This window comes from Amblyomma americanum, chromosome 1, assembly GCF_052857255.1.
Source record: "Amblyomma americanum isolate KBUSLIRL-KWMA chromosome 1, ASM5285725v1, whole genome shotgun sequence".
Lineage (NCBI taxonomy): Eukaryota > Metazoa > Arthropoda > Arachnida > Ixodida > Ixodidae > Amblyomma > Amblyomma americanum.
The window spans coordinates 128,151,161-128,174,990 of record NC_135497.1 but is presented as its reverse complement, the minus strand read 5'-3'; the positions used below and the strand labels follow the sequence as shown (position 1 = coordinate 128,174,990).

At 45.3% G+C, this 23,830-nt stretch overlaps 1 protein-coding gene and 1 long non-coding RNA gene across 3 annotated transcripts in view; both read left to right on the top strand.

Annotated features, from left to right (window-relative positions):
• Window positions 1-23,830, top strand: part of Caper (RNA-binding protein 39-like protein Caper) — a 63,949-nt gene that overhangs the window by 19,652 nt on the left and 20,467 nt on the right. For both annotated transcript variants that reach the window (XM_077646866.1, XM_077646868.1), the window contains 3 exons: window positions 12,664-12,714; window positions 17,473-17,587; window positions 21,589-21,681. In XM_077646866.1, coding sequence (XP_077502992.1) covers window positions 12,664-12,714; window positions 17,473-17,587; window positions 21,589-21,681 — 259 coding nt within the window. The remainder of the gene's footprint in view (window positions 1-12,663; window positions 12,715-17,472; window positions 17,588-21,588; window positions 21,682-23,830) is intronic.
• LOC144113656 (uncharacterized) lies at window positions 1,511-2,485 on the top strand. Its single transcript, XR_013310849.1, has 2 exons — window positions 1,511-1,683; window positions 2,226-2,485. It is a non-coding gene; the product is annotated as an uncharacterized LOC144113656 (long non-coding RNA).

Sequence of the window (23,830 nt, the reverse complement as noted above, 5' to 3'; positions counted from 1 at the left end):
CAAGCTGTTTGTTCAGGCCTGGCTACTAGTATTCATGTAGACATTGCTTGGTCTTTACGATTCCCGGGTGCGATTCATGGGCCAGCTGGGCAGCTTTGAGCTTTGCTGGAAGCACAACGCATTCTGAGCACATAAGCGGGCCATCTACTACAGACAGTTCTTCACAGACTTCATAGCAAGGGCTCAGATCAGCTGTCAATCTTTTCTTGGCTGGCCATGATGCCTGAACAAAATGAGCAACCTCCAGGAGCTTGCAATCCTCGACTGTATCAAGCCGAAGGCCATTGATGTGAGCTGAAGGGTTACCAGAGACACTATTTCCTCTTCAATTTGAAGTCCACCTTCTGTGTTTAGGACAGGTAGCCGGGACAAGGCGTCTGCTACCTTGTTGCAGTCTCACTGTCGGTATTCAACTGTGAAGTTGTAACATAGCAGACGAACATTCCACCTAGTGATGCGAAGTGGTTGCTGTCCTGTGGTTCGTATTGAAAGCAAAGATACTAATGCCTGGCTATACTGTACTAAAGTGAATTAGTGTCCCCAGAGATAAATGCTCTCCTGCTGAATGTTTCCTCTTCGTTTCTGTCAGTTTACGGGACGCGAGTGCAGCAGTCTGAATGTGTGGTCCGTCAGTTTGTTGCAGTACTGCACTCAGGCCATGTGCAGGCGCATTTGTGGCCACAATAACAGGGAATACCAGGCTGAACATTTGCAGTACCTTGTGTGATGCTAGAAGCTTCTTTACCCTTGTAAAACTCTTTGCGGCAGCGGTATACCATTCAGAATGAAGTCCTTTCGAAGTAGCATATGCATAAGTTCTGCCTGTTCAGCTAAGTGAGGGATAAACTTAGCACAGTATTTAACCAGACCCAAGAATGAATGTAGCATGCCTGCATCTTCTATGGTGGCAACGAGACCAATTATTGTTTCCACCTTAGCTCGAATCCCTCCGCACCCACGCGATGTCCCAGGAACAATAGCATAGATGCTTTGAAGATTCACTCTTCGTTGAGTTTCAGTCCAGCTTCAGAGGTATGTTGGAGAACTTGCTCCAGGTTCTTGAAGTGCTCTCAATCCTGCCAAAAGTGTTATTGTCTAGATAGCAGAGGATTCTATGCAGCCCTGCAGGACCATTGTCATCAGTTGCTGAATTGCAGCTGCAGCCGATGCCAGTCTAAAGGAAAACGCCATTGTGCTTAGTTAAAGCTCTCTGTTCCGGTGAAGCAGGGCGTGGTAATTAGCAGAGGCCAAATCAAGCTTCAAGGAGTGGCGTGCTCCATTCAGGGAGTGTAGTAGCTCTTCCGCATAAGGCAGGGGAAAGCTGCCGACTACAATAGCTTTGTTGGGGTCTCTCAAGCCAACGCTTAGGCGGACGCTGTCATCTTCCTTGCGTACTACGATAGGCGAGATCCACTCAGAGACATTAACTCTTTCAATGATTAAACACAAAATAATAAAGGAACTGCTTTTTTGCGGTGACTGTTGGCTTCCATCATATATATGTCAATAACAAGCCCTTCATTTCCCTTCCCTTGTCTGCTCAGTTGTCAGAAAGAAGGCGCTCAAGCTAATTGCTAACTGTCTTGTGCAGAGAAAGTTGCAAACGTCTGAGCTGCACAACTGGAGGAACCGACGACTTCATCTTGACCTCGTGTTGGATGCCCTTGGCTAGTCCAAGGCCTGGTGAGAACAAATGGCAAAACTTTGCCCATAACAGAGCTGGCATACCGTTTTGGAGGAGGACTTGCAGGCACTTCACTGCCTGTGCATGGAAGGGGTCTGTCCTCTTTTAAACTTGTAGCAGTTGTAAGCTGCTCTTCGGCTCATGACTTCTGAATCTAATTCGGCAGCCATATGCAGGCAATGTAGCTGCATGCCCACAATGTGTAGTCCCAAAGCTTGTGCAACTTACAGACCAAGAAAAGTCTCCCAGGGTGTGACATGAATGGTTATTGCAGCTGTTCTTCCTTGAACAAGATGCTAGCTTTAAACTGGCCCAGTACTGGAATCTTCCCGCATTGAATGTTTAACCTAGCTTTAGAGGTGGTCAAGTGTATCCTGTCTTCAAATATCCTTCAGAATTCCTGCTCTCTATGATTGACAGCTGATCCAGTATCGACGAAGAACTTTAAAATGCATTGTGAACTGGAGGCAATTGTTCACGAACTGCTTGTTCACAAACTACTTCGCGGACCTGAATCAGGCATTGTCCTTGTGCACTGCAGGAGCTACAGCAGACTTGCATGAAGTGGCCACGGTGGCCGCACGCAAAGCAGGTTTTACTGTGAGCTGGACATATGGACGGCTTGCAACTTGCTGTGCTGCGATTGGTGCAGGCCTTCGGATTTCTGCTGTATGGAACAGTGGCGGCTGTGTCTGAAGTAGGTGCACGAGCGTGTGATAAGCTGGGCCGGCTCTGGATATGGGGACATGTGCCGTTGTTGGTGAAACGGTGGCTGTCTTAAGTGTTCCATCCGACTATGTTACGCTGGCATGCCTGTTGCTGTACAATGCACTGAAAGGGGTTAGCAAAGGTTTACTCGAACTGAGCTCTCTCATGAAGTAGTGCAATCTCAGCAGCACAGTTGAACATCAGCATGTCACCTTCCAAGAGCAGGCTGTCATCCCCATACACTCTTTGAACTTATGTCTAGTGACACACTCGTTGCATAAAACAAATGTTGCGCACCATCCTTATCTTTGTCATGCCTGTTGAATACGAAAACCTAGCGTAGAAAACGGCAACTGGCGGTTACAGCATTCCTTGCGTATGCAGAGAGGCGCAGTAATGTGGCAGGTAGTGCACATTCCACCAGCACTAGGTGTCACTTTTCAAGGCACGCATTATTGAGAGCCGCATTGCATGTAAAGTTTGATTGGAATTTTATACATCCTGTGAGTTTTATTTCTTTTTTCGATTGCCATGTTCATTCCGTAGAAAGTGGGGAAGGCGGTGTCACGGAGGCTTGGAAACGCTCGTTGGTCTCCACTTCTGCAAGAAGCAGGGGTTTTCAACTGTGGGGACAGGTTTACAGCTCCTCCTCGTTCACTCTGAGTTGTGGGTGAATTGTTGATTGTTCTATCTGAATCGAAGTGCCATTGTGCTAATACCGGATTTACATGATTGTAAGTCGACCCCCCCCCCCACTCCCCCCATATCACATTTCAGAAAAAAAGGACTTTGAGGTCACTTAACTTTTTCGCTACCGCGGAAATATGGACGATTTGGAGTGTACTAAAAGAAAAATTTTTTTTCACAAGAAGTAACAAACACCAGAGTCATGTGTGCAAAAGTACAGTAGAATCTCGTTACAACGAACTTCACGGGACCGCCGAATTTAAATCGTTATTTTGAAATATCGTAGTACTGAAAAACCATTATTTTCATGTCAGTAATGCATCACAAGAACTAAAATTACGTACCTTTGCAGCAGATTTACGTGTTGGTAAGTAAATAATAAACGATAACGCTGGGCACAGTTTAATTACAATTTATTGCTTGAAGAAGTCTGTTATCTTCTTCTGGTGTGTAGACGACAAGCGCTGCAGGACGAACGCCTTCACATCCTCGACCTTCCTGTGCACGTCATCGGGGACATCTTTGCAGCGCCCGAGGAATGATCGGGTCTTCTCTAGAAAGACTAGGACATCCGAGCCGGAAACAATCTCTTCCTCTTCGTGCGCTGATCCAGTTTCGGCATCGTCTTCGTCGCTACTACATACTTCTTGCTCACGCACTTGATTCACGATGTCTTCGGTGGTGAGCTCCGCGGATGTAGCCGCCGCGCTGTCGCTATCCACATAATTCGAAAGTCGCTGTCCACATAAGTCGCTGTCCACGGTAGTTGCCCAGCCGCAGACATTTTCTTGAGGGAGCCAGCTGCGACTCTCGATGTAGTTTTATGATCTTGTCCCGATCTTTGAGCATCGTTGCCATAGTTGACGGTGTAATGTCAAGCTCCCTGCACAAGTCTGCTTGCTTTTTTCCAGCAGCTGCGACAGAATGTCCGCTTTTTCATTAAGCGAAAACTGGTGTCGCTTCTTTTTAACGCGGGGGCCAGGAGAACTCATTGTCAGCAAAGCTAATGCACAACACAATCACAGCGCTGATAACTTTGCAGATCCTAACGTTCGCTGTCGACGTGGTGACACTGCGCTGTATAGGCTTAAGACTACTGCGCAGTATGTGACCACACGCTGGATGGATGATAATGGCCTTACCCTTTGTATCGGGCGGCAGCTTGCGCCGCCTAGCCTATATTCATTCAATGCGACACTCGCGTGATGGCGATACCGCTGGGGCTGTATCCGTTGCAACGAGTTTCCCAGCGCACAGCTGATGCTTCGGATGATGATGACAGGCGTCAGCTACAGGGATTTGGTACGGAACTTCGTAATAACGAAGTGTCTTGCGACGAATGCGAGATTAAATTACATACGTTATTCTGAAATATTCGGTAATTTGAAATTCGTAGTACTGAAAGTTTTTTACATTGAAAGTATAGGCATTTTGGCGGGGATTTAAAAAAAATTCGTAAATCGGAAAATTTCGTTAATCTGATGTTCGTAGTAACAAGATTTTACTGTACTTGAACATTTATTAGTAAAATGTGGCAAAAACACGGAAAAAGTATACTGAGAAAACAAAATACCAGCTGCACTAAGCGCGAACTTGATTACAGTAAAACTGGAATATACAAACTGGTTCACATGTTTATAGCTGTCATTCCTCCAAGTTTCAGCTCTGCGGAAAAATTTTGCACTTTCCACAGCCAGCTAAGTCAGCGGTCATGATTATGGGGCCACTGTAAAAAGTAGGGGTGTGCGAATATTGAAATTTTCGAATACGAATATGAAGAAAAAAAATGGCTTCGAATATCGAATTGAATATCGAATATCTGTTCAGTACAAAAAAAATTTAGAAAATGATAAACAAGCAAATGTTGTTGCCTTTATTTTTCCCAAAATAGTGTATGGCCTTTGCAACTAAAATTAACAAAACTAGACTGCCTCAGTACCGTATAAAAAACATGATGTGCACAGAAATATATACTACTTGATTAGACAGCATAACAGTATCCAAACTATAATGAGGTCATACAAAACAAAATACATAAAATCACAAGACTGGCAACAAAAAACATGATGACTAGTAAAACCTCCTCCATTATTTGGGGTTCAAGGGACCGGAAGAAATGCCCGGTTCATGCAACCCCCCCCCCACCCACCACCCCCCGGGAAAAAACAACCTGCCGAAAATGTGAAGATGCAGTAAGGCCTTATGAGGGGGGCTTCATTATGCTAACACTTGTAAGCCAGTGACGAGCCATCCGTTTTAGTGTGCTGGAATAACAACACAAATGCAAGCAAAGGGCCTGGGAAGACACACTGGCGTGCGAACGCCGAGACCGCTTCTAAAAAGGAAAAGAAAATAACCTGCGACGCAACAGTCGGTGTCCAAAAGCCGCGTGGAGCTGGGATTGGACTACCGGTGAGCGCGCGTGCCAACAATTGCAGTTGCCACGGGGCAGCGGCGAAGCTCAGAAACCGAAACTACGTGGTGAGGCTTTTCTTTTTTTTACCTACCGACAGGGGCCTTCCGATCGTTGTCACGCCTGTCGTTATGCCCACTAAAGAGGTGTGCGGGTTACAATGCACTATGCAATAGGCAAGATTTTTACAGGATCACTTGCCCTGTTGTGACAACCCGACGCGCCCCTACAGGAGGCTCCCGCGGCATTCCGCAAGTAAGCTTTCCCGCATGGCGTAGTTTACAAAACAGGGTGGTGGAGGTCACGCTCGGAGAGTTATGAAGGCGACAGGACGCATTCCTAATTAAATATGTGAAGGTATTACGGAAAGTTTAAACAAAAAGCACGATTTCACGTTGCGATTGTTTGATGCGGGCCGTCGGCCATCTTGTTCTTGTTCACAGCATGTGGGATATGTGAGAAAGCCCACTTGCGGAAATTCTCACGAGGTAAAGCCTAGCGGCGTTGGAATGCGATCGGTCCGCGTGATAAACGACGGGAGAAGGAAAGGAATAGGACCCCCGTACAGTTTTCCTCGATTTTTAACTCGGATCATCGGCTAATTTTTCCAGATATTGTGGTTTTGCCGTGGTGGAATTTACGAAAGTCTGCGCAGTATACGACCACTGGCGAGTATTCGGGAATTTTGGAATATTCAGAAATTCTCTAATGTCAATTTCCCGAATACGAATCAAATATCAAACATATTCGATTCATATTCGAAATTTCGAATATTCGCATACCCCTAGTAAAAAGCAATCGCATGAAGATGTGAATCAGAGATAGACTTGACAGGTGCTGCACACAACATTTAATCTTTGTTCATGTTTTGTTCTCTGATAGCAGTGTTTGCAGTTCCTTTTTTTTTCAATTTTTTTTTCTGTTGGCGATGAATGGATTCTGTGGCAGGATTGGGGGCGTGGACATCTCCTACCTCATCCATGCTCTAAGATTTGTTGAATGAGCTGCTTCCTGAAAGCCAGCTGGCCAAATTTGGAATTTTGGGCAAGCTCTGGTACATCAGGATCGACGAACTTTTATTGATGTGGTTCAAAAGCCAGCACACTTTTTAAGTCTTGCAGGGTTCGTAGCGGTCCTTGAAACCTTTGAAAACCCTGGAATTTAAAAATGGCATTTTCAAGGCCGTGAAAACCCTTAATTATTTTGTAGTCCTTAAATATACTTGAATTTCTTCAATAGGCTTTCGTTCAGCTGGTTTTTAGCAGATGCCTCTTGAACGCCTGGCAACTACATACTCGAGCCAACCAAAGCATCCAATCCGTTTCTGTAGCCACAACGCAGTAGTGGGGCTGCAGTTGGTTACAGTGGCGGCAACGACTGCAGCTCAGCCTACCTTCGTTGTGGGAAGCATGGTGCACGAATAATCGCTGTTGCGTCATTTGTAGCTGCAATATGCCGGGAAAGTGCAACTACAAGCAGTCTTCGTTAAACAGTGCTGCTTATAGGGAGTGAATTTCTCCGGATACGTCAAACTCGCATTGGGCAAAGTGCAAGACATGCGGGAAAACCTTCGATGTATCATCAATGGGTGAGTCGGCCCTCAAAAGTCATATGAAGAGCCCAAAACACATTGCGAACACGAAATCGACTACGGCACATAGTACCATGCAGAACTACTTGACAGCAATTGCTTATGAGCAACGCATCGAGCCGGCTCCATCAACTTTGTCGGATGTGAGCAGCCTGTGCAAAGCGCACGAGTGTGACCTACGCGGAGATACTGTGGACCCTGAAAATGGTAACATCACACTATTTCTACAACTCGTCATCACACACAGGGGAATTGTTCAAGAAAATGTTCCCGGATAGCGAAATCGCTACGTCATTTTCTTGCGGTGAAAGAAAATCTGCATACGTAGTGTGTCATGGCCTGAGACCATTTTTTTCTCTCGTGCTTGCAACATGAATTAAAGCAATCTGATGGCTACACCGTTCTGTTTGATGAGTCTTTGAACGACTGCCTACAGAAAAAACAGATGGACATCCATTCTGGAGTACTAAGCCCGAGCGTGTAACCACGAGATATTATACGTCAGTGTTCATGGGACATTTGACTGCCGAAGACCTTCAGGAGAAGCTTCTGGCTGCCTTGGCAGATTTGCAGCTGGCGTAAGCTGTCCAGCTGTCTATGGATGGCCCAGTGTGAACCTAGAGTGTTTTAGGGAAATGCAGGAATACTTGCAGCAGAACCATCAAGTTCAGTGTTTGAGCCCGGGCACTTGCGGACTGCATACAATACTTAACGCTTACAGGGTGGGTGTTCTTGCCAGCAAGTGAGGCATAGAGAGTCTTCTTTCAAGCCTCATTGCCATTTTTCATGATGCGTCAGTGCGAAGGGAAGACTTCTCTACTGTGACAGGCCAAATTACATTTCCTCTTTGTTGCTCATTGCAGGGTAGAAAATGTTGTGGTCGAATGTGCTGCCATTGTGCTGTGGGGTGATGTGAAAAGATATGTGGAATTTGCAAAAAAGAAAGATGTGCACTTGCCAAAGTGTGCATCATTCACACAGCTATGCGAATTTTGCCTGGACCCACTGCTGTTGGCCAAACTGAACTTTGCTCTCGGCATCGCGATGATTCTGAAACCATTCCTCACGGAATACCAAATGGACAAACCACTAATGTTCTTTTTAAAAAGAGATGTGGATTGTCTCGTGAGGAAACTTCTCACAAGATTCATGAAGTGCTCAGTGCTGTCAGCTTCCGCAGGAATTGTCGGCTTGCTCAAAACGGATCTTGTAAACCCCAATAACTATGTATGAAGAAATGGTCAACGCAGCAAAGGTGAGCGCCAAGGACTTATTTGCCTTCAGGATGGAATGCAAACAGTTCCTTATCAGTACTACCAAGAAAATTCTGCAAAAGAGCTGCTGACATACCATCTAGTTAGGAGCCTGTCTTGGCTAGACCCTCGCCAAATGACCTCGAAGCCAGATAAGTGCCTCACAGGCTTCAGGAGAGCATTAGACGCGCTAATTGCAGTTTGACAATTGGGTGAGCATGAGCGTGATTTGGTCCTAGGCGAATACACAGAACTTCTGCAAGAGAAGAAACACGACCTGCAGCAGTTTGACAAACTCTTTTAGCCTAGACGAGTTCCACCTTGAGCTCTTGAAGGTTGACTATATAAGTACTTGTGGAAAGTTGTGCGACTTCCTCTCGTCTTGAGCCACGGGCAGGTAGCTGTTGAAAGAGGATTCAGTGTGAACCGTACGATGCAGTAGGCAAGGCTGGCGGCATCCTGAACATTGTAATAACGAAGGAATTGCGTGATCTGTCTTGGCCGCACACAACTGCTATCGAGCGTACTTGGAGGATATAAAAAAAAAGAAGCGATCGAGCAGTCAAAGGCATCAGAGAAGCCACATTGAGAAGAAATACATAGCATGAAGGTGAAGCGGAGGAGGGTGGAGGCAAGAATTGCCGATTTAACAGCTTGTGCTGACAACTACGCTGAGCGGGCAGAAGCTACAAGCGACATCACCTTCATTGTGAAGTCCAACAGTTTGCGAAAAACGGCAAAAGAAAAGACTCTGGAGCTTGCAGAAATTGATGACAAGTCACGAGTCCACTGTTTGAGAATGGGCCTCTTTTTGTGGGTGTGTGCAATACGTCTGAGAAAAGAAGCTAGTTAGCTATTGATTGTGGAAAATGTGTCTACTTTTGCTTTTGTGCAGTAAAAGATGTGCTTCCTTGCTGTAAAGCATGTTGTGGTCTTTTTCTATGATGTCAAAAAGTCTTGTTTCAAGCCCTTGAAAATTCTTTGTTAGGGCCTTGAAAGCAAAACTGGGAGCTGCGTCGCCGCGGCCACTCGAAGGCATGACGTGTGCGCAGCCGCCGTCATTTAGAGAGGGATTTCATTGCCCGTGTGAATACCCCTTATGAATAGAACGTGATTTTGTTAGCTGGCGGCTCCCGCTTATCAGCAGGCACAGTCTGTAGCCACATGTGGGGTGTGGGGTGCCGGTTTGCCGCTTATTGACAGTCGCCATCGGCTACCCCGCGCGGGGAGGGGGTGCTGGTTCTGTGCGTTGACATAGTAGTTGCTCAAGGCCAGCACCAAGAGCGATGCGACGGAGCCGTGCATCAAAAATGCAACTACGCTTTAGTGTGCCTGATATCTCGTTTGTGTCGCCTTTATTTATGGTGCCATGGTTTGGTTTTGATTGCAAGTCGACCCCCCCCCCCCCCCCCCCCCCGTTCAGATTTTCAAATTTAAAAAAATAGGTCGACTTGCAATCCTATAAATACGGCAGATATTTTTACAGTAGCACCACCCTTGTTTCTGATAAGCAAGCATTCGTTATAACTGCACCCATTAGAAGTGGGGTCAACTACATGTGTTGAGTAAAAGAATTGAGGTATCCATTTCTTTGGAGGTCAGTGACAACTGTGTTCTTTTTGCTGTTTTTTTATGAGAAAAAGATAATCTCTGCTCTCTTAACAAAACTTGTGAGGTTTAAATAGGGAGATAAATACGTCCTCTCCATGATCGCGTGCGCTACTGAGCGCACTCTAACCACTGTGGGCCGAGCTCTAAGGGAACAAAGGAACACACTGCACTGGCTGACATCAAAAGGCATTTACTGCTGCAACAACAATAACCCTGGCTGGCAGCAAAATACACTAAGGAATTTGAAGTCATCAAGATTCACCAGCAAGGTCACGCACGAATGTTTGCCCACTCTAGGGCAGGGGAGAAACTCGTGAGCACGGGCAGGATGAGCTTGCACGAAATGTTCCCACCAGGCCTCACCTTGCTGGCAGAGAGTGGAGCACCGTGCTGCAGCGTCTGCATGCGACGAGTTCCTGAGCCAAAGAGGAGTGAGCCGTCTCCCCCTCGCGTGCACCAATATCACGCCGTCTGTCGCTAGCATCACTGTGACGCAGGCGCCCTCCCTTCTTAGTTACCCCTTTTGCTGCCACACCGTAGGCCATCGGTCATGGGACCGATGAACCTGCCACCAAAAATTAATATTAGCACTCTTGGACAAACTGCACTGTCTAATTTGCTTCTATAGCACCATCTCTGTGGTTTCATTTTTTTTTTTCATTTTCTAACGCAAGAAGGCGACGTAAAAAATAAGCCTTGACCAGACGTAGTCTCTGCCGGTTGGCGATCATGGTATCTGTTGCACCGCACCCTCTTCAAAGGTGAAAGGCTACACTGAGCACTCTTGTCGGCTCTTATGTTGTCTTTTTTTATTTAGAGCAGCAGTGGTGAATTAGACAACCACGTGGAATGGTCAGAGACTTTCTCTCAGAAGCTGGGTCATCAGCATGGGCTTGCACAGGTTCCGTTTTACTGTGCACGTTGTATTTTATGTAGTGCGCTTGATTTGTAAATGTTGAGAGTGGTTTTATTTGGTGCTTTAGGGTCCTCACAACTTACTGCCAAGCTATTTTGCCAAATGCACCATAAGTTTTGCCACAAAAGGCCACGCCCCCTTTTCACCCATGTAACTCATTCACTACCCACCGAAAAAAAAAAAGATGAGGAAGTGGCGGAACTGCAAGCTGTGCTACGAAAAACAAGAATAGGATTCAGAACAAGTGTAATCTGCAGCACATACCATATCTACCTTCACTTCATGTCCTCACGCGACTGCTGTCTCTAGTGGCATAGCAGACATATTTCCCTAACTTGAAAGGCCACGGAAAGTGCAGTTTATTACGTGCACAGCTCAGAATCATATGAATGGTAGCTAAGAACATGTGCAATGTTTTGTATATTGTAATTTTGTGGCGAAAGCTACACCACGCTAGCCGGAACGATTTTGCCCGCCTTGACCATCTGCTTTTACTGCGCAAGCGTTTCACCACAGGTGCGCCGCGCATGACGTCAACTGCCGCCGCGACCGCTGCCAACTCCACCGCCTCGCCTCCTCTCCCACTGCGCGTTGACGCCACGACTAGCTATGCGCCTTACTGCACATGCGTGTGGGGTTGAATGAATACGGGAGGCAATGCGCTCGGCCGTCAGTTGCAAGCCATAGAAGAACAGAAGCCTTGCTCGTTGCGGCAGCTTTCACTATGTGTACTAGGCATAACAGAGCTAAGCCACCGCTAGTTTTTTTTATAATCAACTTCTAGCTCAGTGCAACGCCAAATTTTTTTTTTAATGTTACCAACACAGTTCACCAACAATTTTTGAAAAAGTTTTGCACGCACAACTCTGGCATTTTTTTGTTTTTGTTCGGAAGTATAGCCAATAAGCTACAGTGTGATATATTACAATGCGCTGTGCATTTAACACTTCATGAAGCAATTTTTATTTTAAAACGCTCAAAATCTAATTTTTTTGCACTAGCAAAAGGGTTAAAATAACTAGGGATGACGCACTGCGGGGAAGCAAACCCAAGGGAACAGAGCAGGGTGGTCCCCACCAACCAGATAGACATATGTCGAATGATTTCATTTTAGCCTGCTATATCATTTGCCCTTCTCTTACGCTCCCCCAACTCTGACCATTTTAGCTCCCCCACTTCTAAAGAAAAATTCGCCAATGATAACATTACTCGGTAATGTGAAATTTGAACCATAGGCGATCACACATGGAACATGCATTGCCAAACGGCAGCAGCACGCCCCTGCTTGGTTGGAGCATTTCGTAGCAGCCGCCACATATAGAGCATGACAGATTCCACCACTCTCGCCAACCCTCCTCCTTCACTTTCCAGGAATTTTTGCATTCCCACCAACTCCCGCCATGCCCTGTTTCTCTGCTTCCTCACGCTTCTGCCATACCCTCCTCCTCTGCTCCTGCTGTGCCCTCGTCCTCTGCTTTCCTCGTCATGCTTTTGCCATACTCAGCTTTCCTTCTCAGGCTCCTGCTGTATCGTCATTCGTTTTCCTCACTCGCCACCATCACCATTCTTTCTTCCTCTGCTGTTCTCCTCCTTCGCTCTGCCGGTTATGATGCCAGTGGTCAACCAAGGAACAGGCGCCTAAGAGTTCCACTCCAAAACTAGCTGATCTCTTTGTGTCAGAAGGTTGTGCATTCACTTGAATAGGAAAGTATGGAGAGTTCCAGGTGCAGTGCTAACCAGCTAGGACTGCATTAAAATGTTAGCCATATAGAGAATGCAAACCATGTTTATTCATTTCAGGAGCCGTAGCAGAGACAGGCGGAGGCGGCGTTCAATGTCTCCCAGGCGAAGGTGAGCCTGTTTGCTTGCTTTTCCTCTACTGCGATTTTCTGGGGCTTCTCTTCTTCTTTTTTTTTTTATGGATAAATTTATTTAGATTTTGTTTTTGCGTCTGCACTTCACAGCACAGCAGTAAAGAATATCCAGGTCCTAAAAGTGTACATTGTTTAAATCGGCGGTCCCAAACTAGTGGATCGCGGGCTGCATGCAACCCCTTGGCCCTAAAGACCCTTCTTCCAGATGAGTAGTTTTTTTCTCCATCTGTATGGAATCTCTTCATTGCTTTCACTGACACGGGCCAATTGCTTATTGTATCTTAGCTGTAAATCAGCAGCGAGACATTCTGTACAAGTCCAGTGGTAGTGGTCTACTTACTTTATTTACTTGAGTAATCAACCCACTTTATTTTATTTATTATTTTTTCTTCAGAAAAGTTTATATCAGTTTGGGAGGAGAGTTGAATACATTAAACCTCGATAATTTGAAAGTCTGCAGACTTGTAACTTCTGATGCAAGTTTGACCAGATAATTTGAAGCAGCAGCCTGCACCAGCCTGGTTAATTCGAAAACCTGGGGTACTATCCATGAACGTCCGATCCCGATTTCACCGTAAACTGCTGAAGCGACAGCCCTTTCGAGCTGTGAAGCGGCAACACAGAGCAATGTTGATGCTTGAAATGCAAAGTGGCCCAGCGCCAGTACTCCCAGCACAGAAACCAGTCATAGTATGGCTTGCAGTCCACCGCCCCGTGACGCAACCATTCTTACTCCGTGCCTGCGATGAGTTGACTGCACACAAAGCCAGTCAGCACCATTTCTTTTAGTGGTGTGCCATGGTTAGAAGGTTAGGTTATTGGTACCTCTGATTCCTTCAAGTACAGTTGCATTTAAGTCTTTGTTCAGGAAAAAAAATGGTAGGGTTTTAACAGTTGAACCAAATAGACGTTTAGCCTGGTTGGCTCATGGTTTTGCTTTGATGGGTCATCTGCACTCCTGGCAGCGGTATTGGACTCAAATTAAGCTCTGATCGAGGTTAAGCTGATGTGATTCGTTCAAGCTGAAGTTCATGAAGGTGACAATGTTGTGCAATGCATAGCTTAACAGTTTGTTGCAGTTTAACACGCCACATGATTGGCTGTGGTGATAGCAGAGTGCTCTTGTGAAGTGTCCAGTGAAGCTGATTTGAAACTCAGTCATGGCAATACTTATCTCTGGATCTTATCTGTGGATGCCACAAGATCCTTGGCTGGGTTTGACACCCTGACAAAGTGATTTCGCACTCAAATGACCATCCGAAATTGGTGAGGGGCATCGACCTATATTTCCTTCAGGTGCCAATTAAATCTGAAAGGAAAAATCTTTTTTTGAATAAATGATGATCAGTAGACTAAGAAGAAGTGATGTGCAAAAAATTGCACAAAAATATTCATATTTAAGCATATATTATTTTAATCCACGTTTGTGGACATGGCTCCTAACATGAACGTAAACACTGCTACATTTGCTTGCCTTTTCTAACTGGTCGTTAGACATGAATAAATGTTTAGATGTGAGAATATGCGCTTCAGGGAATTATTCTGTAGGTCATGACTTATAGAACAGATAAAAGCAGTCATTCTGTGATGACAGGCAGAGGAATATTTGTTATTCCGGGCCCCGAACGTGGCTTTTAGATGTGCAGCCTTCACATCGGCACCGTTCTTCCAGTGCTCTGAAACTGCTCACTCGTCACGTGCCGTTCGCTATTTCTGCGGTGAAGCCTCCCCACATGTGACGGTGCGGACTATGATGGGTGTGGCACGGTAGTGGTAGAGCTCCACCGCGTTGCACCGTGAAGGCTGCGGGAGGCTGCTATAATTTTTGAGCAGCTCTGCTTCGATGGTCCTGACAATATGCATTCAATGAAGCATTGATGGGACGTGAAAAATAGTCATTGCTGCTCTGTTGTCCTCTCAGGATCAGGCACTCATTGCACAGTCTTTTGCCATGTAAATTTACTGTGATGCAAGCAGTTCTTGACGGTTTTTTCGGTGCTATTTTTTCCGGTTCCTGAAGTTTAATATTTAGGAGCTTTTACTTTGCGAGCTTTAGTTTCCGAGTATTTCAATATTACGATATTTCAGAATAATGAACGATTCTTGGCAGCCTTGCGAAGTTTGTTGTATCGTGATTTCACTGTATACAAGGAGGCTTCACCACACAAACCATTAACAGCTTGTGATAAGCACACATTTTCGGAAAACAGGACCACGTGCATGGAAGTGAGGGGAATAAACAATTTACACCGGAACAGGGACATGCCTTCTAGGCCCCCCTGCATGGGCCATAAATGTTGGCCTACAGTATTTTGAAAAAATTCTGAGGGCACTTAATCTGCTTACGTAGAGGAATGCGAAAGCTTGTCTTTTGAAGAAATGAAAGGGTGCAGTAGCTCTCACATCTCGAGATCTCCTCGGTGCACTCCTCAACCGTACCTTAATTTAATACAAGACCATCATGAAAATGTAAATTGAGGCTCTTCCAGCTCATCAAGTGCATTTGTTTACATAAAAGCATGCAAATGAGGGTGCACACATCATCAGTCTGAACCCCTGTCGCAAGCTAGCCTCCAACTTGACTAAAACATATAAGCTATATGCAAAGAGAAATGCTATGACATGACCCGGAACACTGTACGACAAACAGCCGCTCAAAATTTTGGTACGCATGTAGTCAGGAATACTGCCACTACATTGAAGTCAGCCATTGATGCTATCGCTGGGATGTGATCTACACCTTCATGGATTTGGGGGTGGGGATTGGGGCATGTAGCTTATTTGTCACGTGGCCTGAACTCTTTGCAATCATCTTTCACATGACTTGGTATGATCTCGCATTACATCATTGTCACGTGACTTGGTATGATGCCTTCACTAACTGCACTAATTATTCTTTGCTACTTAATCATATTAATTAGCATTTGCTCTACATGTTAATTTATTTACATCAATTAGCATTGATTAATGATGTGACATTATCACTTTCATCACGGCATATTACACCAATCACATGAATTGGCATGACGTCACATGGCGCCGTTTTTTTTTTTTTGCCAACAAGTTTTCTAAGAACACGTTTTGTGGACATGATCTTGATAGGGAGCCATGTAATGCTTTCGCAAGAATCAATTTAAAAATAGACCAGCGGCACGCCAGTGAGCGTCCAAAACGCACGCAGCTGGGTTTGGCTCATTGATGTGTGCTCAATAGATGGCAGCGAAGCATGGAAAATGAACCTACAGTCAAACCGCATATATTGAACTCGCAAAAAAAGTCAACGAGTTCGGTATAACATGTAATTGGATATAAAAGCAGCAATGAATTTAACAACATACAAACACATTGAGGTCGAAGCGAAAGCAGAACTGGCATTTGCGTCCTTTGAGAGTCTGTGAGTAGTACCGCTGTGAGACCATAGGGGTGTGGGATGAAGCCCACTCGCGCATCCCGGTACATAGGCGGTAGGTCCTGGCTTAGTATACCAGGGCCGGCATCAAATCCAAGACGCTTAATAAAACTTGGTAGAATCGGGCTCTCGCTAGGAGCGCGGCGCGAAGAGATTACCCGAAGTCAAGGGCGTTTCGGCGTCTGGCAGGGGTGCGCAGCATGGAAGCGCACCACGGGGAGTAGCGACCCCGCCTGTCTGATGCTCCTGGGTTGGACCCAGACACGACCAACGGAATGGCAGTAGTGGGTCAGCCCGCCACGCTCGATGGGAGGGCTTTCGGGCCCGAGGATGACCAAACCTAAATTGGTACAAGAGCAGTCTGGTGTGGGGGCCCACCGGTTGTTGAGCTTGCTCCAACTTATGGGACTCGCTTCTTGGGAAGTGGTCTGGCCCCGGCCTACTCCGTGTATGGGTAGGGGGAAACTTTTTGGCAGACCGAAAACTTCTTAGACCAAAGCGGTGGCCTTGTGGTAGAGCATCCGCCTCGCATTCAGGAGGTGCTGGGTTCGATCCCCAGTGCCGCCGGGTACCCACCGGTTATTAATGGGTACAAGATTTCCCCCGACCTGGTGCTCGGCTCTTCTGGGTGAGATGCTTGGGAAATGGCGTTGACCACAGTTGCTCTGACGGATCAGCGATAAGTTCTGCCGTCAACAACGTTAAATCCACCTCGTGCGGTAGAAGCCCATTTGTGACCCTTTTTCTCACAATGTCGGACAGTCAGAAAGCAGTGATACTCTGAATTGCTTCTGACGAAGGACCTTAGTGTTTGAACGCTGATGTCAGCGCTGGTTACCATCTTTGCAGGCTGAGTTGTTCGAAACTGGGTTTGCCCCCAAAGGGGTGCAGCGGGGTTTGCAGAGCCCCCTTCAAGCACACACCCCTGAAGATGCCGGGCGCCGGGCCGGGGGTGGCTTGTACCCATTTTTACCGGTGGGTGTCTGGCGGTGGGCTTCGAACCAAAATCGAGGCTGCGAAATCGGGGCTGCAAAATCGAGCAGCGAGCGACTGACCTGCGACTGTCGCTTTTCGACCAACACGACCGTTTGCGACTGTCTCTTTTTGATCAAAACAGTCGCGTGACCTCTGCGACTTTCAAGTGTGAATGAGCCCTAAGCCTCAATTTGAAATAGTGTTTCACGCGTGCACACCATAAAGCAAGGTACGCTATACTATGGTAGCCATAGAATAGATTACCAAGGGCAAGGGTTGAAAGTTCTTGGCTCTGATGTCCTTTCAAAATAATGCAAGCATGCTTACTTAGTTTTATGGTTTTCTTTTCAGAGGCCTGGATGACATCACACCTGAGGAGAGAGACATGCGCACAGTCTTTTGCATGCAGCTTTCACAGCGCATTCGTGCGCGGGATTTGGAGGAGTTCTTTTCTGCCGTAGGCAAGGTGAGGCATGCATGATTTTTGAATAATGAGTGTAGGACCATGTTTAAGGACACTACTCCATGAGAACAGTATGTGAGAAACAGTATGTGAAGAACAGTATGTGTTTATGTGATATACAATGTGTGGTTCACTTAACGCCAGGTGAATAATTTATAATATGACTGCTATGACGTTACAAACGATATTATTATGACTTTACAGGCGGCGCATTTTTTTTCTGTTCCAACCTTTGGACAGTCTTGCATAAGAGGAGTTGTGAATTAAAACGAAAAAAAGAAACAGCGACTGTGCTGCAGGTTGTGTGTTCCTCAGGTGGCCTGAACTAGTCTTTTACACCATAGCCGCCATTTGGCTGTTGAAACCAAAACAGCGCAAGAGAAAAAAAATTATTTACTGCTTGCTGGTGCAATCCACGTGCCTGTCTATGCTCTCTAATATGAAGTGCATCATTTGAAAGAAAGAAAACAACTTTGGAGTTTAACAAGTGTTTGATTGAGTCTACTATATGTCGATGTAAAGTCTGTTTGGAAGTACAGTAGATTTTCCTTAAGACGAATTCTTGAATAAGTTGAACTATGCGAGATCATTTGGTTTCTTTCCCATAGGACTTAATGTTCAAAAACAATCCAACTTTTTCTTTATCTTGTGAAAAATTACTGTTTTTGATAGGTTTCAGACATAACTTCTTGCTGCAAAATGTGTAAAAAGCTAAATATGTATAAAAATGATGGTAATAGAATATGCTTTCCAGGGGAATTTATTTCAACACAAATACTTGGTGTGAATATTAAGGCAAAAGTAGGCCAACTCACAAAGAGTTGAAAATTAAGCAAAAAATTTGTATTGACAAGATACTATATTTGCTTGCATAATTTGCGCACCCCTAATTTACTGCCCGGATTTATTTAAAAAAAACTTTGCTCGGTTGCACTCCCTGTTGCATAAGCACACCAGCATGCACGCGGGTGTGCGCAGGGCAGGCTTCAGGAGATCGGTGCAGCCGTGTCACTGTGTGCGGCTGTGAAAGGTGAGCGTGGCGTAAAAAAAAAAGTCTAATTCCTTTGTAAATTGGTTCCAGTAAAGAAAAGTCAGTTGCGCGCCGTTCACCCGGCTCACTTCCGCCAGTGGTCGCTTTCCTGTACGGGCGGCTGCAAGAGCAAAATCTGGTAACCTCCGAACCGTATGTCGCACCATAATTCGAAGCTACCGAACCATTGGCTGTTCTGTTTGCCGTTACTCACACGGGGCCACGTGCAAGGGCGCCATTTTATCACGTTGTATCTCCATTTGTCTCTGACTGCTGGGTTTATTGCTTTGAGCTGCGAATGGGCCAACATGCCATCACATGGAGAACTACGTGGATCTCGGGCGGGCGTGGGGGCATGCATTGATTTACATGTGGAGTCAACTTTCTTTTAGCCAGCGAGAGGCAGAAGTTGTGGGGTCGACTTATATGCGGGGATATATTTTATACACTGCGAGTTATGACCTTTGTAGTTTTTTAGGACGTGTTCGCGAAATTTCTACATATTTTGCACACCCCTTTTTAAAGCCTTAATTGAAAAAAAAAGTGCAGAAATTACGCAATGAAATACCAAAAAAATATTAAACATCCTAGAATGTACGAAATGTTCCAGATTTGTTGATAACCAAGCCACTAAAAGTTTGAAATTGCAGTAAAACCTCGTTAAACCATAGTGTCGGAACTCTAGAAAAGAATATAAACGAACTGTAGTACGGCTTAATAGGTAGCATAAAATCGCCCACTTACCTGCCAAAAATCAAAACCAGAGATCAGTAGTAGGTTGAAAAAAGGACAAAAAAAACATGCAGCCTTTATTTTGCACTGCAAAAGTTAGTAATCTTAGTTTGACGCCACGGTGTTCCAGAAGCGACAACAGCAGCTTCAAACTCATTTAGGCCGCAGGCCAGCTTCTCGGCCAGCCCCTTTTTCTCGGCAAACAGGAGCATGACAGTTTCAGCATGCACAGCTTCTGCCACTGTTGGGCCCGTACCATCTGCACTTTCTGTGGCCCCGTCACTGTCAGTTGGTGACACTTCGGCCAGAACTGAGGCAGCGATGGCTTTTTCAGACATGCCTGGATAAGTCCCTGAAATCAGTTAAGGTGATGCCTTTTAAAGCACCTTCCCTCTCAAGGACTTCAGCAAGCAGGCTGTCATGAGCTTGGTCCACGATTCGTCCTTCATTGGTGTTAACAGAGGGCGTGGTGTCTGGTGGAGTACGTCAGAACCACAGGGAAATTGTTTTTTGTAGGTTTCTGTAGCTTTTTTTTTTCTGCAAAAACTATTGCATTTAAAATTTAATGCAATACATGACGACAAAGCTAAATAAACATGCTTTTTAGGCACATAAGCTTGACTAACAGAGTGCGCATTGGAACAGAAAATTTTATTTTCCAAAAACTAGATTTTAGGAAAAATTTAACAAAACCTTTAAAGACATGGTTGCATCTAAAAAGAAAAAAAAAAGTGAAGAATTTTCTGAAGTATGCAAAATGTTTGGTATTTTGTATTGGTCACTACTTGTGAAAAAAACTTCTATCTTGAATAGTATTCTTGCTACACTGGAAACCCTATAGTTGGGCGCCAGAGTGCGGGCACCTGCGTGCCAGGCTAGTTTCCGTCGCCACCAATGTCTGAACTGAATCCCGACAAAAAGTCAATATCTTCATACTCACTACTGCTCAGGTCGTTGATAAAATTAATCACAAAGCGGAGTCCTAAGATTTGCGACGTTTTAGAGTACGCATCGTGCATGCGGAGGCTGCCAAGTGACTTTGGCGGTACTGCTTCTTCGGAGTGCATTCAAAAAGTGCCGCCTTGCGGGGAAAGTAGAGCTACATCAAAAACGAAATTTTATTTGCCTAATTACAGCCCAGATGATGCAGCGTGTACTTAAGCAACACAGTTGAGCCCAAAGTCTAGCATTGAGGTCGTTATTAGAAGGCACGGTACCATATCTTCACAGCGCATTAAAGAAATGCTGCCTCACAGGAAAAAGGAAAACTACATCGGAAACGAAACTTCGGTTCTTTGACTACAACCCAGACACGTAGCGAGCCTGTGAGCTACGCGGAAAGTTCCAAAATGGTGCGCGACGTCAAAATAAAACCTCCCTGTACCCAAAGAAAGTTAGCAAGGATAGAATTTTTGCACTCCATTATTCAGGGAAGGTTTGGCATCTTGGAACACCTTGCATAACAGAGCCCTCCACTACGGCACCTCTTCATTTCTTCTTTCACTCCCTCCTTTATCCCTTCCCTTGCGGCGCGGTTCGGCCGCGTGTCCGTCAAGATATGCAGATACTGCGCCATTTCCTTCCCCCAAAAACCAATTTTCATTTACATCATTGTTAACTAGCAAAATGCAACACACACACACAATTACAGCATGACGACTCAAGTTTACAAAAACGAATTCGCAGAAGTTTCTATTTTTTCCAAAAACTATCTGTAAATGGATTTTACTACCCGAAGAGGTTTTCACATGTGAAAAACTTCAAAAAAGGCCATTGACATTTCTAACCACTGATACTGACTTCCAACCACTTGCATTTGTGATCATTTTAGAGATGACAAACTCTCATTTGAAATGTTCTATATCTACATGCATGAATTTTAAAACATGCATATGTATTTATTTAAGCTTCTCTTCATACAATGCAATGTAAACATTCTTTGTATGTGCTTATTGCCTTTCCTGCTTGCACCAAAAAGGTCTGCAGTATCATGTAAATAAAAAATAAATTGTTGGTGCACTAACGACGCTCAATGGGCATTGTAACGAAAGAGTTAATGATGTCCTTTGAAGCGTCTGATCCACCCACTGGTTAGCTGGTGCTGTCAGGGCTTTGTCTGATTATTAACTTGTGACTTTATTCCTATTTTAATTTTTGATATATTCATTATTTTGACACTTTCATGGGGGAGATTGTGGGAGATTGATTTTGTATGCTTCATTTTTTCTGACATCGTGTGCAGGTTCGAGATGTGAGGTTGATCATGGACAACAAGACGCGAAGATCAAAAGGGATCGCATATGTCGAGTTCCTTGATGTAGAATCTGTGCCATTGGTGAGTTGACATTTGCTTTTTAATGGGGTAGCATTTAAGCTGTCGTCATGCACTTCCCGGTTTCTCGTAATGAAATTCCCTGATTAGTCAGTTTGACTACGTGACCTTGTGACGGTGCAACAACTTACCCACTGGATTGTGAGCAAACTTCCCACCGTTGCCAAATTCAATGCAGTTGCCACCTTCCCACTATAGCATTGCGCATGAGCCTTAAGGGAGCTCAGGAAGAGCAACCTAGGTGTCACAACCCCACCGGTGGCTGTGTTTGAAACAGGCTCCTGCCGGGCAGTGGTACATAGCTTAGCCGCTGCACCACTGCGCCAAAAGTGGCATAAGGACTCCCCGCGATCTGTGAATGTGATTGCAAGGGTCATGATGTCATCAACACCACATGACTACAAGTTGACCAATCTTAGGGCACCGCCAAGTTTGAAAATCTGAGGTCCCCCAAAATTTGAACATTGGCCCACCCCCCAAAGTTCCAAAGGACTCCCAAAATTTGAAAGTTGGTTCACCCCAGAAAAAATATCAAGGTTGTTTAGTGTGGATTGGTGGGCACTAGTATAATCCAGTGCAAGGCTCTCTGAACATTCTAGAAGGTGACTTAGTTCTGGTGAGAAAATCACAAGATAAACATTAGACACTCATCGTAGACACCATGTCAGGCAACCTAAATGCTGTCGCATTTTCCTTTTTAAGAATGTGGTTTATGGTTCATGCCGTGTATGCTTGTGGGCTAATCAATTACTTGGGTACATTTTAACCTGCATCATTTCTCTCTTTATGCATGATGCAATCAAATAAGGGCTAAAATTTTTAACACAGGTACAGTAAAACCTCAACAATTCTCACTCATTGAATTTGAAATCCTGGATAATTTTAAGAGTTTCTGCAGTGGCATATTTTCTAATGTAAACTTTACCAGATAGTTCAAATCAGCGGCCTGCTCTGTCCCATTTAATGTCAAGATCTGGGGTGCTTAGCAGGAATGCCCGATCCCAATTTCTCTGGAAAGCGGTGAAGTGACAACCCTTTGAAGCCGCAACGCAGCACCGCAGAGCCATGCTGATGCTTAATGTGCGAAACGTCCCAGCCCTAGTACTCCCAGCACAAAAATCAGCCCTCACGAAGCACCGAAGCATGCACCTGCACAGGAGGCATGCTTCACTGCAGTGCAGGAGGGGAGAGCGGTAGACACAGCTGGACTGGAGGTCATGGCGCGCACAATTGTTGATTCTTTCCAGGCCAGCCGTGGTCAAGGCAGCATCTAGCGGAGGCTCTGGCATCTAAGCACCTCCCACCTTCTAGCAGCATTAGTACAAGTCTCCTTGATTTAGCTGCACTTTCTGCACTAGTTCACCAAGGTGCCCTGCCAGTGCAATGCCAGTTCTTGCAGTGCGAGTGTAGCCTGACATTAGTTCTCTGAGTGCAGCGGCCAAATTGAGGGCAAAAGTGCAGAAACGTTCGTCTCCTGCGGCCGTAGTGTGTTGGTGTTTGTTGCGTATTTTGACATATGTGCGGGATTGTGCTAGCTGTATTGAACGCCATGCATTTGCTCGAAGTGGCACATCTCGTGGAGCGGCTATGAAATTTGTTAATTCCAAAAGTTGTGAAGAATTTGACACCGTTCTTTCCGTTGCATTGCGCAAAGTGGTGCAGGCCGGTAGACCGTCACCGATTCAACGGGTACTTTGAAGAGGCAACAGACTTTGAATTCGAGAGGTTATTCAGACTTCCGCTCGAGACAGTCTTTTATAGTCCATAGATTCAGGCTGTTTCTGTTCTATCAAAAAGTGACTGTGGTTGTCCGCCAATAAGAGTTGCCTAATAATTAACTTGGACTATATCTGAAATGAACTCGATGGCATTCATTTTCAGTTTACGGTGACAGTGAAGTGATTATCAGAGACTAACTGACAGGCAAAGGTGTGGGCTGACGGTGACCTCAAGCCCAGTTGCTGCCGTAAGCGGAGGTGCTGATGTTGCAGCGAGTCATCACAAACGTTTCAATTGCCCGCATATGTAAAACATCTCACCATATTCCTTTTATGGAAACGTTCTATCGTGCTGCATGTAATAATAATATTTGCACACAAAAGAGAAATGGTAAAAAGCAACGTGTGAGGCTGGACAGAAAGATGAGAACCCG